Below are 15,626 nucleotides of genomic sequence, written 5' to 3'. Positions count from 1 at the left end.
TCCGTTTCAAAAAAAAAAATTAAAGCTGTTTTGAAAGAATCTGTAGTTGGTTGACTCTTCTGCAACTCCAACTTTTTATAACAAATATACACCATAAATACTAAAATTTATCAGCTGTTCTCTTCCTTTAGAAATAACGACAATATTTTAGGGCCCTTAATCCACATTCCCTTAAGGAAAAAGGGGCAGGAGGAAAGCACAGCATTAGGGGTCTGTCATCAAGTCATTGGCAAAGTAAGTGTGGCATGTGCCAGCTGTCACCCTCTGAAGCTTATGAAAAGAATGCCCTCTGACATAGAAATCACATGGAAATATCCCAAGACATGGTATTTAAAAAGAAGCCACAGAGCAGTGTACATCACAACCCCAATTATGCTTTTAACGAAGGTACCGAACATGAATACATGTGTTTGTAAACATATAGAAAGGACTGGTCCATTCATAGAAGTATGGCAGTGAGCAGCAGTTCTGGGAAGGGCCTTGGAGGGTTGGTGATGGTGCCAAAGCAACCACTTGCTACTTTCTGCATGACTGATCTTTTACAATAGAGTTCATTCATGTGCCAGAGAAGGTAGGACAGTGATAGAGGACTGAAGTGAGAAACCGAGAATCATTCTGGGCCGGAGAATGTCAGTGAGCCCTCTGCTTGCCCGGGTCTGCCGTCCAGGTCCTAGCCCTCAGTGACCTTTTCGGTGCCAGAACTGTCTCCCACTCTACCCCCTTTTTTCTATTTAGGTCAAGAATTGAGAGTAGATTTGCAAGTAAAGCAGTGTATAAGCTGGAAACGACCACACCAAGCAACTAGAAAGAGACCATTTTATGCCTGTTTTTCTTTCCCATCTGGGGTAAACTCAGGGCCATTGGAACAGAATCTGAGCAAAGAACCTGCGTGACACTGGGAAATGTGGGGACCTCTTTCTTTTTGTTTTTCATTTTGTTGTGCACTGGGGAGTTAGAAAGGGATGTATTATTAGGTGTATGTTTATGAAATCTGGGCTATATCCTCTCTACTAATTTATTATTTTCTCTTCTCAAAGTAGAACACACACACACACACAAAATGAATACAAAACAAAACAAACCCAGAAAATAGAACACAACAATTTGGATGAATATACAATAAGTTAAAAGTTTCCAGATATGAGAGAATACATATGTACACTCATACATACTTACATAAAATTTTTAAATAGGCAGAATTAATCTATGGTGTTAGAAGTCTGCAAGGGGTAGGGGGGCAGTAACTACTAGAAGCAGGTACTGGTGGGGCTTCTGGGGTCCTGGTGTTTTCTAGTTCTGGATCTGGATGAGCGTGTTCACCTCGTGAAAATTCACTGAGATTTATGCTCAACATTTGGGCACGTTTCCTTGTGTGTTAAAATAAAGATCAAGAATGAAAAAGAGGCTGGGTACAGTAGCTCATGCCTGTAATCCCAGCACTTTGGGAGGCCAATGCTGCAGATCACTTGAGGTCAAAGAGTTCAAAACCAGCCTGGCCAACATGGTGAAACCCCATCTCTGCTAAAAATACAAAAATTAGCCAGGCGTGATGGTGCACGCCTGTAATCCCAGCTACTCAGAAGGCTGAGGCACAAGAATCGCTTGAACCCTGGAGGCACAGGTTGTAGTGAGCCAAGATGGCTCCACTATACTCCAGCCTGTGTGACAGAGCAAGACTCTGTCTCAAAAAAAAAAAAAAAAAAAAAAACCAGGTGAAAAAGAGAGAAACTCTCCCAAAATAGTGTGGTAGAGTGGGCAGATTAGAAAGTAATTCTCTTTTTTTGGTTTATCACCACCCTTGCCTCTTTGCCCCAAATCAGATCATTAACCACAAAGTCAGGGACCACTGTTTACTCAGGGACTGGCTCATAATAGGTACTGAGTGTGACTGGTAGAATTTAATACTCAGGATAGTTTGTGAATAGTTTAGAGATATTTGTCCACTGCTTCTTAAAATGGTTTTAAATACTTCACATTTTAGAGGGTGAAGTAAAAGAGGTATATATTTCTAATGTCTCTTCCACTGTGATTTGGAAACATTAGCCAAGGCAAGAAGCCCACTTGCTTCTCTCTTGCTGCTTAGCTATTCTAAACTGTTAATAACCTTATGGGTTAAACTTAACCAAGAGTTTGACAAAATGTTTTTTGTTTTTCTATTTTTCAATAGTAGATGGCACATAAGCTCCCTCTGGAAACTTGTGGCCTTTTTCCCCGCTGCGCCTGTCTCAAAGGAAAATGTGTGCAGGTGGTGGTGGTGCGGGGCGAGGAGGGGGAGGATTATGTGTGTTGCAGGTTTGCTGCTTGTGCTGGGGCTTTACTCAGAAGTTTATAGCTAGTAATGCTGAGTAGAAGAGATGGGTGTTGCTTTGCTAAAAGATGTATCGTATAGACTGATTCCTTTTCCCAAACCTGCCCCTTTTCAACTTTCAGAGCACTAGACAAACTGAATGGATTTCAGTTAGAGAATTTCACCTTGAAAGTAGCCTATATCCCTGATGAAATGGCCGCCCAGCAAAACCCCTTGCAGCAGCCCCGAGGTCGCCGGGGGCTTGGGCAGAGGGGCTCCTCAAGGCAGGGGTCTCCAGGATCTGTGTCCAAGCAGAAACCATGTGATTTGCCTCTGCGCCTGCTGGTTCCCACCCAATTTGTTGGAGCCATCATAGGAAAAGAAGGTGCCACCATTCGGAACATCACCAAACAGACCCAGTCTAAGTGAGTATGCTGAGTGTATGGTGGGTGTTCAGGAGAATTCCCCTTGGAATCTTAGCAGTGTGTCGTTCTGGTACTTGGTGCCCTTCTGAACGCAGCCATGAGGCCTCCTTGTACAGTACTTGGGAAATGTGTAAAAATCTTGCAGTATCTTGGTGTTCATTTCATATAAATCTGGAGCTAATCCTCAGTCTCAAACAGAACCTCAGATTTTCACACATGAATGGAAAACAAATGATACCTAATCCTCTTCTGGTTGGGGAGGCTCTGGAAGACATACAGGCAGCTTCTAGGTTGTTCTCTGTTCCACCCCTTACCCCCCACCTCCCCTCATTGCTTTTAGAAGTAATTTTCTGGGTCCAATCCGTTTTATTTGTGGCCTCAATACAGAGATAGTTTTTCAGTCTTGCCTTACTCGAATCGCTCATCTTATTTATCCAAATTTTTCCTGTGATTAAGCCATGTGATTAGAATGGCTTTTTCTTCTGGATATTTTTTGATGTTTTTAATTGGTGGGCTTTAAGGGATTGGAAGATTCCCATCCAAATGTTGGAGCTAATTATCATGAGCAGAAAGCAGGAACTATTTGTTTTTATTTACTACTGTAGCCCCAGGGCCTTGCTGCATAGAAGGATCTTCTATTTGTCAAATGACTAAAATGACTACATGTGAATTATGCTTGAAGCCCTTCACGTGTGTCTAAGATACTTCTCAGTCCTCATGCATTATATGTTAGTTGTTTTGCTTTAGAAACCATGCTGTTGTACAGTATATGGATATTTTTTGACCCAGAGAAGCTTGGTGACAAGCTCTGCCCCCCATACCTAGCTCGGTAACATGCTACAGGGCACATCTCTGGGCCTGTTACTAACGTTTTTCCTGAAGAACCTGTGAATGTGCTGGGAAAAAGAGGTTGTATCCAAAAATACCATCCTGTAAGCCTTGGGCCAGCTACAGAAATGACAAGATTATTTTGCCTTTTAAATTGAGAAAGGAGAATGATTTTTTTTAATGTGATCCGACGAAATAAGCTTAATCTTTCCCTAAAAGTTAGAACTACACTGCTGTGTATACTTTATGTGTTTGTTCCAGCAGGCCTAAGAGTACATGCGTATTCATCATAGGCACCATGCCTGCATTGGACTAGCTGACCCATTTCTCATGCAGAACCAAAAAGAACTGTACTAAGAGGTGGTCTATACCCACCTGCTCCCTGCAGTGACATCTGATCCTGCCTTCCCCTGCTTTGAAGCAGGAGATATTGGGTGCTGGTTACCTGAATGCAAAATTAATGGCCCTGACCTCATCATGTAGGAGTGGGAAAGACAATTGGACCATAACCATAACCTAGTCAGTCGGCTTGGCTTTTATCTTAAAATTTAAGGGCTTCTTGCTTCCCTTGATCCACCGTTACCTGCAGAAATTCTTTATATGGCTTCCCTTCCTTGTCATGTAGCAGATTAGAATTGTTCCTTTTCGAGCTATTCATTTCTCTGTCAGATGAAAGAGCTGTGACTTAAATTGAACTGTTTGTTTTACTTAAGGCAGGAAAATGGGGATGGGGAAGGGAAGCAATCTTTGTTATATCCGATGATTCATTTGCAGAGCTCTGCCAGTGGATTTAATTAACTCTTGACATTGAAATTAGTCATTATCAGAACCTCTGTTTCTGGAATGGTCTCAGAGGGCCACTTTAATCTCCAAAGCCACATTCCCTTCTCTCAGGGGATCGGAGTTTAGTAATCCAGGCACAGTGAAAGGGTGGAAATAAACTGCAAAGAGGGATGCTAATGTGTTACTGGAAGACACGCATCACTGAAAGTGACTGGGGATTGAAACAGCAGCTGGGAAGATGACTCCTAAGATTGGGACTGTTACCTAAGACACTATTTTTTTTATTAGTTATTTTTAGGTAGCCCTTAATTTGTTTCATGCCCTTATTTTTAGTTTTCTTTCACTCTTGAGGTAAAGCTTTAGATTTCAACCAAACATTTAGGAAAATGAAAGCCAAACCTTGATTTTATTGGCATGATCAAGTGGTCACTCTCACGGCCATGAGTTATTTAGGTCTTTAAGTGTTTGAGTGGCCAGAGGAACTCAACAAACACTTAATTTTCCCAAAAACACACATTTTTGAGTAGCTGATTTTCTTTCTTGTACTTTTTAAATAACAGCAGACTTATATTTAATTCAAAACATATAAATATGTAAATTAAAAAGTTACCATTCGTCTCACCCGGGTAGCCATTGGTAAGTTGGGGATGTATCTCTATAGGATTTGTTGCCTGTATCTACTAACATGTGTGACTTTAAAAAAGAAATCATGTCATGATATGAATTGCATTATTTCACTTAAGGACTTTGTACTATGTTGGTACCTGTAGTTTTACCACATTTTCAAAAACATCTGTATGATATGAATATACTGTTACTTAACCATCTCTTCCTACATTTAACCATCTCTTCCTGCAATTAGATAATTCTGACTTTCTATCTGTCAGAAATGGAACCTTCCCATGCCAGTGGTTCTCAACCATAAATGATCATCTCACTGCCCCAACCCCCGTGGACATTTGGCAATGTCTGGAGACATTTTTGGCTGTTAGAGTTGAGAGAGAGGCATGCTACTGGCATCTAGTAGGTGGAGGCCAGGGATGTTGGTAAATTTCCTACAATGCAGAAGACACCCCACCCACAGCAAAGAATCTGGCCCAAAAAGTCATTAGTGCCAAGGGTAAGAAACATCGCTCTTGGCCCACGTATGAGACTGTATCTGTAGATATTACTAGGAGTAGATGTTACAGGAAGTACAGTTCTTGAGTCACAAGGTGCTCAGCATTTTGCTGAACCAGTTTGCTCTATACTTCTAGCAAAAGTGTTGAGTGTGCCCTGTTACCCATCATCTTGCACATATTTTTTTCTATCTCAATTTTTGTAAGTTTAGAAGAAAATGACATTCTTTTAACTGGCAGACATATAATTACTAGTGAAATTAAACATCATTTTGAGTTTATTGACCACTTGCTTTTCTTGAAGTAGAATTGTCATCTGTCTAGGTTCCATTCCTATCACTGTTTGTTGCAGACTTTCCTCTATCAAGGAGGCAAAATGTGGGAAGAACCTTGCAAAGGGGGGAGCAGACTGGTGAAATCTGCTCATCCAATGAATGAAGAGTGACATACTGTGCAGAATAAGCAGTTCAACTTGGCTTGTGGGATTCCAGTTCCTCTCTTGGCATGCCCTCCAGTTCCTATTTGTTTTAGAGCAGATTGAATCCAGGCTCTTTGTCATGAGACATTTGTTCTGTGGCATCTGAAAGGAAGCTGTAAGCACAAACAGCTTGGGTAGAATGAAAAGATGTCCCTGCTTGGTTGGATTGAGGAAAGAGAAAGGGGAGTGTTCCTAGAATTAAAACTTGCCTCCTAAGGCATTGATGTTGACAGCTTATTGAAAGTTTATGCTCTTGAGGGAAGTGAGTCATCTGCTTTGCCCTGAAGCCCTATGACTTTGCAATTGGTAATTACAGACTCCACTGTGAATACACGCTTACTGCTCTGGTTTTCCTCTCTGCTTGCACCCACTATCAGAATCGATGTCCACCGTAAAGAAAATGCAGGGGCTGCTGAGAAGTCAATTACTATCCTCTCTACACCTGAAGGCACCTCTGCGGCTTGTAAGTCTATTCTGGAGATCATGCATAAGGAAGCTCAAGATATAAAATTGTGAGTAAAGAAAATTGTCCTGTGAAAGAGGTTGATATTTGTGCTCTTGTATTTTTGATATCTCTGACACAATTCTTGGGAATTGCCAACAAACAAAGGGAAATGATACCTGATGAGCTACAGTGGCTGGCACTGTTGATTTGGTCGTGAAGTGTCTGCCTTTTAATATTTAAATATTTTCATTCACATTTGAACATAGGTGAGTGGTGATAACGGGGAAGAGAAGTGCAGCTATAGAAGAAGGCAGCTTGGGGAACCTAGGACCAGGAAATATCCTGGATTAACCCAAGACAAGAGCCCCAAATCTTGACTCATCCTTTACTCAGAGCTCATTGGAGCTTTGTCCTTGTCCTCTGCCTGGCCCCACCTTGGAGCAGCAGGGAGTGTGGAGGTGGGGAAGTGCCTAAGTGTCTTCTAAGGCAAACTGGAGATTTATCTGGGTAATGGAGGCAGGAACTCTAAATATTTCTTCCACAGGAACTTTGAGTGAAGGTTGGGTTCTGTGCCACGTTTAGCGTACAGAACAGCGCTGCACTGAAAGCAGAATCCAGCGTAAGGCACTGGAGTTAGTGTGGGGACCTCATCGCCAACCTTAACTTGTAGAGAACTTTAAATATGTTTTAGTAATATTATATGTGGGTGCCATATTATAAGAATGTAATTATTAAAGTAAAAATTTTTAAAAAGAATTATTTTAATATAGAGAAAAATAGGCCAGGTGCGGTGGCTCGTGCCTATAATCCCAGCACTTTGGGAGGCCGAGGCGGGCGGATCATGAGGTCAAGAGATCAAGATCATCCTGGCCAACATGGTGAAACCCTGTCTGTACTAAAAATACAAGAATTAGCTGGGCATGGTGGCATGCACCTGTAATCCCAGCCACTTGGGAGGTGGAGGCAGGAGAATGGCTTGAACCCGGGAGGTGGAGGTTGCAGTGAGTGGAGATCGTGCCACTGCACTCCAGCCTGGCGCCAGAGGGAGACTCTGTCTCAAAAAAAAAAAAAAAAAAAAAAAAAAAAGACAGAAAAAGGAAAAGCCGCAATGACACTTTAAACAGTTACATATATATGACTGGGAAATTCAGAAAGCTACAAAACAAAAAATGAAAGCTCCCCTTCCTGTTCTTACGCCCTTCCCCCAAAGTGTAACCACTGTTGTTTCTTCTGTTTCCTCATATAAATTATGCACATATCTCCAGGTGTATATTTGTACTGGGTGGTACTGTTTTTTATTTGTATGTTGTGTTTTGGTAGTAGGGGTTTAGGAATATGGTTTTGAGTAAGAGACTCCATCACTGAAGATATTTCCCGAAGTGAATAAAAGAAAAACTATTTTAGAAGTTAACTTCTGTACTTTTCCTCCCCTTCTATTCATGCATTGCTAGAATGCTGGCCAATTGTCAGCAAGTTTTAAGCTGTACCTAACACAGTGCTTCCCAGATGGTAGGTAGGAAGTAAATGTTTAATGAGTGAATATTGTCTTTTTACCCAAGAATAGGTTTACTAACTCTAATTTTATGACCACTTTTCTGTTTACAGCACAGAAGAGATCCCCTTGAAGATTTTAGCTCATAATAACTTTGTTGGCCGTCTTATTGGTAAAGAAGGAAGAAATCTTAAAAAAATTGAGCAGGACACAGACACTAAAATCACGATATCTCCGTGAGTGCTCCTTTGCTTTTGAATAAGAAAACTTTCAAACACTGTAAGCTGCATGTTGTGTATTGAGCTTCAGCTGCTTCAGCTAACCCGTGCTGCTGTACTTACACATGGTTTCTCAAACACAGCCTGCTGCCTGTTAGGTTTCTGACCCGTATTGAAAGCATTATCTGCTTCTGGCAGGAGGAACCAAATGCTTTACATTCATATTTTCTAAATGCAGTCTTAACTATGTTTTATGACGTTTATTCCTAAAGTTGGAATATATAACCCAGTTTATTATCCATTGTCATGTAACGCATTATCCCAACATTTGACAGCTTAAGACAATGAGAACATTAATTGCTCAGCTAGTTTTTGTGGGTTAGGAATGCAGGAGCAGCTTAGCTGGGTGATTCTGGCTTGGGGTCTGACGATGCTGCTGACAAGTTGATGCTAGCTGTTGGCAGAAAGCCTCAGTTCCTCCCACATGGGCTTCTCCACAGAGCTGCTTGAGTGTTCTCAAGACATGGCAGTTGTCAAGATGGAAACTGCAATGTCTTTTATGACATAGCCTCGGAAGTTATACTCTATCATTTTTCTAATGTTGTTTACACAAGTCAGCCCTATTCGGTATGTATGTGCGGGACTACAGATAACTGGGTGGCGGGGAGTCACCTTGGAGACAGGCTACCACACCTAGAATCTGTGGATGCTCTGAAATTATATGGAAAGGTTTTTCTTTTTCTGAGGGTGGCCATTCTTAGTTTCAATCAGAGTACTCAAAAAGGTGGGAAAAGATTGATGAACTGAGGAAGAATGGTAGGGGAAAGACTGCACAGTGTTTGTGTACAAGGAGTTTTCAAAGAAGGTAGCAAGGAAGCAGGAAACTTCCGTTTGGTTGTAAATAAAGGGGAAAAAAAGTGGCAAATACAATAAGTAATACTACTTTGTCTTAAATTTACCCCCAGAAAGGGGAGAGTTTTAAAAGCAAAAAAATCTTACAGTTATTATAGAAGCAGCTATTTTTAAAACTGTAATACAAAATGCTTGGTAGGGCCAGGTTGAGACTGAATTAGAATTATAGACTTCTTTTTAAAGTAGTCTAAGAGAAATAGTCTTCATTATATAAATGTTTACATTTTTAGCAGGTTTGAAGAAAATGTTAAAGAATAACTTCGCATTCATCTGGCTCAAGGTTAGCCTGTGACATTTCACTAGTAGTGAAAATGAGAACTTCCAGAAGATGCAGGAGATTTGTACCAATAATCCGTATCCTCTCAATTTATGTACTTTGTTCTGTTTTCCATGGCGCATGTCTCCCATTGCTCTTCTTGACCAGCATAGGCTTAGGTGTTTTCAGGTATGATTTTCAGTGACTTGTGAAGGTTCAGCAGGACCCAGGTCCCGCAGGGAGTTTCTGAATATTCCTGCCGCTATCTAACATTTTTGTTGTCTAAATGGCCATGAGTGAACCATTTTAAATTTTAGTCAAGATGGATTGATATTCCTCCAGCCTACTTCAATCTAAATTCTAAAACAACTGGTAAAAACTAAGTTTAGACATGTGAATTCTGGCTTGTGTTTTTGGAATATTTCCATGCTTTTTCCTTGCTTGGTGACCCAGAAAATGCAATTGCACGAGAATGCCAATTATGCCTAGAATTGGTTAGTGCAGACTGGGAACATACTTATGAAAGGTTATGTACTTAAGGTATTTGGTTTCCTCAAAAACTATACATCTTTTCAGTCATTTCTCAATTCACTGTTAAATTGTGAAAATGGTTCAACTATGAGCGGTTGAAAAGTAAGCTGTGTTTTTAAAACATGGACTTGAATGTATATGTACCCAGTCATCTTTACTTGAGAAGATGGGAGGGCAAGTATTTTCTTCTCTCTTGCAGCTTTACAGTTTTGGATTTATGTCTTTTAGGGCTTATTCATTTTCCATCATGTTTTACCCCACCCACTTTTACATATTACCAGGCTCCACAATTTGTTTTTAATTGCCATCTGTGGCTGAATTATTAACTGTCTTCCTCCAATTTTCATTCTTTTTCTTTCTCTTCTTTTTCATTCTGCAGATTGCAGGAATTGACGCTGTATAATCCAGAACGCACCATTACAGTTAAAGGCAATGTTGAGACGTGTGCCAAAGCTGAGGAAGAGATCATGAAGAAAATTAGGGAGTCTTATGAAAATGATATTGCTTCTATGAATGTTAGTTTTGTTATGAAGGGCATGTCTTTATTTTAACAAATAGTTAAAACAATGTTTTTAACTGCATTAATATTGAATTCTTTCGTGGCATTATCATTAGAAGTAGTTCTAGTTGATTTTTAGCACCTCAGCAAGTACCCTGGGATAGTATAGGGAAGATACTGGCTGTGACATTAAGCTTTGCTGTCTCTGTGACTTTAGCAAATTATTTAGTCTTTGAGCCTTAGCTTCCTTCTCTCTGAAGTAAGGCTAGTATCTACCTACAAAGGTTAATATAGCACCTCTCTTACAATGTTAATTTGAGAGTTTAATATAGAAGAAATGTTACATGAACTGTATTTGAATCACAACTGAACTATTTATGAGCTGCAACTCTATTCTCTTAGATGGTTTACTCAGTCTCTCTGAGCCTCAGTTTACTCATCTGTAAAATGGGACTACTGCCTACCTTGCATGCTTATTAGGATTACAATAGATATAATGCATATAAAAGTTAATGTTAAGATTACAGGTTTAAAACTTACTTGGTTACCCATATAAACCTTGGAGATACAAGAATTTCAATTGATAAAACAATCTGTGTAATGCATCTGAGGCTATTAAAGCAAATTGCTGACATTCCTTAATCAGTGAAATGATGCTGAAAATGGAACTCTTCAAAAGCCTGTCCTAAATGTTAAAGTAAATTATTTTAAAAAATAATTTGTTTTTCAAGTGGGCCAGTCATCTGAAACACAAAACCTGAGACGAGGGAAATATCAAAATACTGCGTTTGTGAGAAGAGCCTAGAATGCGCGCCATTTTACACCCCACGTGACTTCCTGCCAAGCTCCTTCAATTCTTACTGCTTGGCTCCAAATGTTCTGGAATCCACTGGGATTAAATCTAACCCCCTTAGGCCTTTTAAAAAGATTTTCAAGTACACTCAAATCTCCCACTGTCTATATTACATCCTCAACCCTTAAAAAATTAAACAAATTAAAATCCCCTTTAAGGCTCCTATATGCATTCCAATGATATGTTTACTTGCAGTAGTTACATGGGGATGGGCCCTGATTTCCACAGGGCTCAACTTAGAGGCCTCTAGACCCGTGGTTGCTAAGTTTTACCCAACGAGTAAAGATCTCTTAATAGCTGGTTTGCTTTTCAATGAACCAATCTTACTTGATTACCTCTGCAATTCTGATACATCACTTTTAGTCTATATTTAGTTTGCCCACAGCATGCAGAATACAGTTGTGTCTAAGCCCTGTACTCATAAGGGAAAGGAAAGCTGCCCTTGAGATACCTTAATGCAGCTGTGGACCAAGGAGGGGGCAAACCAGCACACAGATTTTAAAATACCAAGGGATATAAACAGATGTAAACGATGTACTCAAGTAAAGTCCCATGGAACATCTGCTTTAAGTTTGAGTTATGTGATGATTTCTTTATTAGACAAGAGATCAACAGTTTGTATACTGTCACTTAAAAATGCTAACTTTCCCTTGATTCTTTTAATTGTCAAATTAAGCGGCCTTTTTACTGTTGCAGCTTCAAGCACATTTAATTCCTGGATTAAATCTGAACGCCTTGGGTCTGTTCCCACCCACTTCAGGGATGCCACCTCCCACCTCAGGGCCCCCTTCAGCCATGACTCCTCCCTACCCGCAGTTTGAGGTAAGATGAGTGGCCTTGGCTTTCTTTGTGATTGGGCAAAATCTCAATGTAAACCTAGTCCCCGTGTGATCATCTGTTTAGAGCCAACATATGCTCTCCAGTTCTTGCTAATGGAGCCTTCTTATTTGGCCCTTTGTGGAGTAGACATGGGATTATTTTGAAGCTTTTGGATAGTAGGGTTGTCAACATGTGTTTTCAAATATCACAAGAAAAGTTTGGGACTTTGAGGTGGCAGGGGAAGAAACTTAGTAATTGTTTTTATTTTAATTTTTTTTTTCTTTTTTCTTTTTGCTAAGTTCTGGGATACATGTGCAGAATGTGCAGGTTTGTTACATAGGTATACGTGTGCTATGGTGGTTGTTTAAAATTTTTTTGAGACAGAGTCTCACTCTTTTGCCCAGACTAGAATGCAGTGGTACAATCTTGACTAACTGCAGCCTTCACCTCCCGGGTTCAAATGATTCTCATGCCTCAGCCTCCTGAGTAACTGGAATTACAGGTGTGTGCCACACCATACCCGGCTACTTTTTTTGTATTTTTAGTAGAGACAGGTTTCACCATGCTGTTCAGGCTGATCTCAAACTCCTGGCCTCCAGTGGTCTGCCTGCCTCGGCCTCTCAAAGTGCTGGGGTTACAGGCATGAGCTACCACGTGGCCAGTAATTATTAAATACTAAAGGAAAAGATTTTTTAAAGGCTTCTTTCATCTTTGTCACCTGGAAGTCATGGCTTTGCAAGGTCAGGAGTGACTGTGTGTGTTTTCCATGTTGAGTGTTTGCACTTTTTTAAACCAAGGAGATAAGATAGTTTTGTGCACAATTACATTGTTTGTGCGTGTGCGTATGTTAAACAGATCTTTATTTTGTAAAGAGGTATGTTATATAAGAAATAAATCTTAGGCCAGGTGCCATGGCTCACACCTGTAATCCCAGCACTTTGAGAGGCCGGGGCAGGAGGATCACCCGAGATCAGGAGTTCAAGACCAGCCTGGCCAACATGATAAAACCCCATCTCTACTAAAAATACAAAAAATTAGCCGGAGTGGTGGCAGGTGCCTGTAATCCCAGCTACTTGGGAGGCTGAGGCAGGAGAATTGCTTGAACCCAGGAGGCAGAGGTTGCAGTGAGCCGAGATTACGACATTGCACTCCAGCCTGGGCAACACAGCAAAACTCCATCTGGAAAAAAATAATAATAAGAAGAAGAAACCTTTTATACTTGCTTTTTAAGAATAGCAGTTTCCTTGAGGTCAGAAATAGGAGACTAGTGATGGTATGAAAATAATCGCAGCACAGTAGACAGCTGGTAGAATAAATTATTTTGAAAGTAGTTAATAATTCAGTTGCATTATCCATGATAATTGGAGGTATTCATGTGACATTCTAGGATCTTCCTTCATGAATTTGTTTTTACATTGCTCCCTTTTTGTTTGGCTCTCTTATTTAATATTAATATTTTGAGTGATACCTCTTACACCAATTTAGGAGAACGTCCAGGTGGAACAGGTTAGAGATTCCATTGTATCACTACCTAGAATAAATATGTAGAGTAAAATGACATTGAAGTTGTACAGAAAATACAGATGACTCAGATTGTGCCCCTTTTATCCCTTTAAAAATGAAAATTTCCTTTACCCACCAAACTGATAGGGGTTCTAAGCAGTTGCCCTCTTGCCGTGTGTGTTTCTGCTTTTACTGTCAGCAGCATCTTGTCCTTCCTGCAATTCACCTGCCATTTCTAGGATGTTTTGGCCTGGAAATCATATAACAGACAGAGGGATAGCCATCAAAATTTCAGCTACAAGTGAAGTGTGCATAGATTGATTACACGTCCCCTGAAGTGGCTGGCATGTTTGTACCTTGATGCTAAAGGGACTGGTGGAAAGAACCCTAAAGTCAGAGCCCGGGTCTGGCCCACTGCCTCTGACACAATTTTGTGTCACTGAAGGTCAGACTCCTTGGCTCTGGATTTGTTTTCTCACCTGTATAATGAAAAAAAAAAACTGAACTAGAAGCTTTGTGTCTAAAGACTTTAAGTCACACATTTCTAGTTTCTATAGAATTAAATAATATGAAAGGTTTAAGGAGGAATAGGGGAGAATGAGCCTAAAATAGGAATCTGAGAGTACATCTAGAGACTTAACTTTGAACGTGTCCACTAGTTTATGTGTGTGTCATAGGATTGGTTTAGGGCAGGTGTGTCCCCAACATTTCTGTGTAAAATGACACTTACTGAAAGGTACAATGAGCTGATCATGTGAAGTACCTCTGCTAGGAAAGCTCGTATGTAACCCACATTTCTGCTCGTTCCCCTAAATTAGCTTTCTCTCTGGGTGGGTTGCTTAACCTCTCTGTTCCTTTCATTCCCAGTTTGTAAATTGAGGTGTCCCTTTAACTCTTTTTCTCTCCATACTGGTGACACGTTCCAATCAACAAAGCTTTTCACATTACAAGTGGTCACAGAATAGAACATTCTTGGACATCAGTCTTTTACACTTACGTGGATGCTTCAGTAGCCAAAATTCCTAAAGTGAACTTGTAGGTAACCATTTTAAAAATATTTAGATAAGACTGCATATTCTCTGGAATTAGTCATTTTTCTGATACAGTTCTGTGTATCAGGTTCCTATGTTAGAAAAATCAAGAATGCTTTGAGAGAAGTGAGATCATATTAAGAACTTGTATTTCTCAAACACTTCTACAGTCTTAAATGTCTGAATGACTTAAATCAGTGGCAGTTTTGTTTTAAGAATGGGAGGAGGAGGTCAGTGATGTTTACTTAATGAAAGTTGAGCCAAGAGTAAATGTAAGGAAGATGTCACTGGAATAGGTCATCTTGCTTCTCCTGAGTCATTAAGCTAAATCAAATAGGTACAATTAGAAGGAGCAAATGAGAACAGAAGTTGCAGAAGCTGCCAACAGTAAAAACACTGCAACAGGGCAAGAGCTGCAAACATGTAACAGTTTGGTGGTTTCAAGGACAGGCAAAGGAAATTCGCATTCTTAAAGGAATACAACATGGACAGCCTTAGCAATCTGTGTTCTTTGCAGAATTCCGGTGGATATTTTATTCTACATGTATTCCAGGCAGTGATACAGTGGAATCCTCAAATTTATAACTGAATATTTTCCTAAATCATTTACCCAAATCATATATTTCCATAAATCATATATTGCTGTTTTTATTTCTTATTTTACATTCATTGGCAATCTGTAAAGTTCAACATTAATTATTCCTTGCCTTAAGAGGAAAAATGTTTTTCCTATAATTAAATTATAATTACCCCAGACAATTTGAATTAAAATCCCTAGGGGTGAGGCATAGGTATCAATTTCGAAAGCTCCCTAGATGACTCCAATGTGTAGCCAAGGCTAACAACAACTGTTTAATTAGTTAAGAACCTATGGCCCACTTAAATAAATAAAAATCTCAGTGGGAGCAAGTGGAAGCTCAGAAATGTATAGTTTTATAAAAGTCATCAGGAATATTTTGCTACCCATTTATTGTCAAGAACTGTTCTTTTCAAGAGATGGGGTCTCACTATGTTGCCCAGGCTGGACTTTAACTCCTGGGTGCAAGTGATCCTCCCACCTCTTACTCCCAAGTAGCTGGGACTACAGGCACACACCATCATGCCCAGCTAAGAACTACTGTTCTACAAAGAATGTTTACTAGTCTTTA

General features: G+C 40.0%; 1 protein-coding gene across 2 annotated transcripts in view; it reads left to right on the top strand.

Moving 5' to 3' along the window:
* The window catches only part of IGF2BP3 (insulin like growth factor 2 mRNA binding protein 3), a 154,347-nt gene that overhangs the window by 116,068 nt on the left and 22,653 nt on the right, over nucleotides 1–15,626 (top strand). For both annotated transcript variants that reach the window (XM_021935955.2, XM_031665320.1), the window contains 5 exons: nucleotides 2,431–2,712; nucleotides 6,297–6,431; nucleotides 7,970–8,092; nucleotides 10,153–10,288; nucleotides 11,822–11,947. In XM_021935955.2, the coding sequence (XP_021791647.1) occupies nucleotides 2,431–2,712; nucleotides 6,297–6,431; nucleotides 7,970–8,092; nucleotides 10,153–10,288; nucleotides 11,822–11,947 (802 nt within the window). The remainder of the gene's footprint in view (nucleotides 1–2,430; nucleotides 2,713–6,296; nucleotides 6,432–7,969; nucleotides 8,093–10,152; nucleotides 10,289–11,821; nucleotides 11,948–15,626) is intronic.

The sequence above is a fragment of the Papio anubis genome, chromosome 4, assembly GCF_008728515.1.
Source record: "Papio anubis isolate 15944 chromosome 4, Panubis1.0, whole genome shotgun sequence".
Lineage (NCBI taxonomy): Eukaryota > Metazoa > Chordata > Mammalia > Primates > Cercopithecidae > Papio > Papio anubis.
The sequence above is the reverse complement of the archived record's forward strand: the minus strand, read 5'-3'. Positions and strand labels throughout refer to the sequence as shown.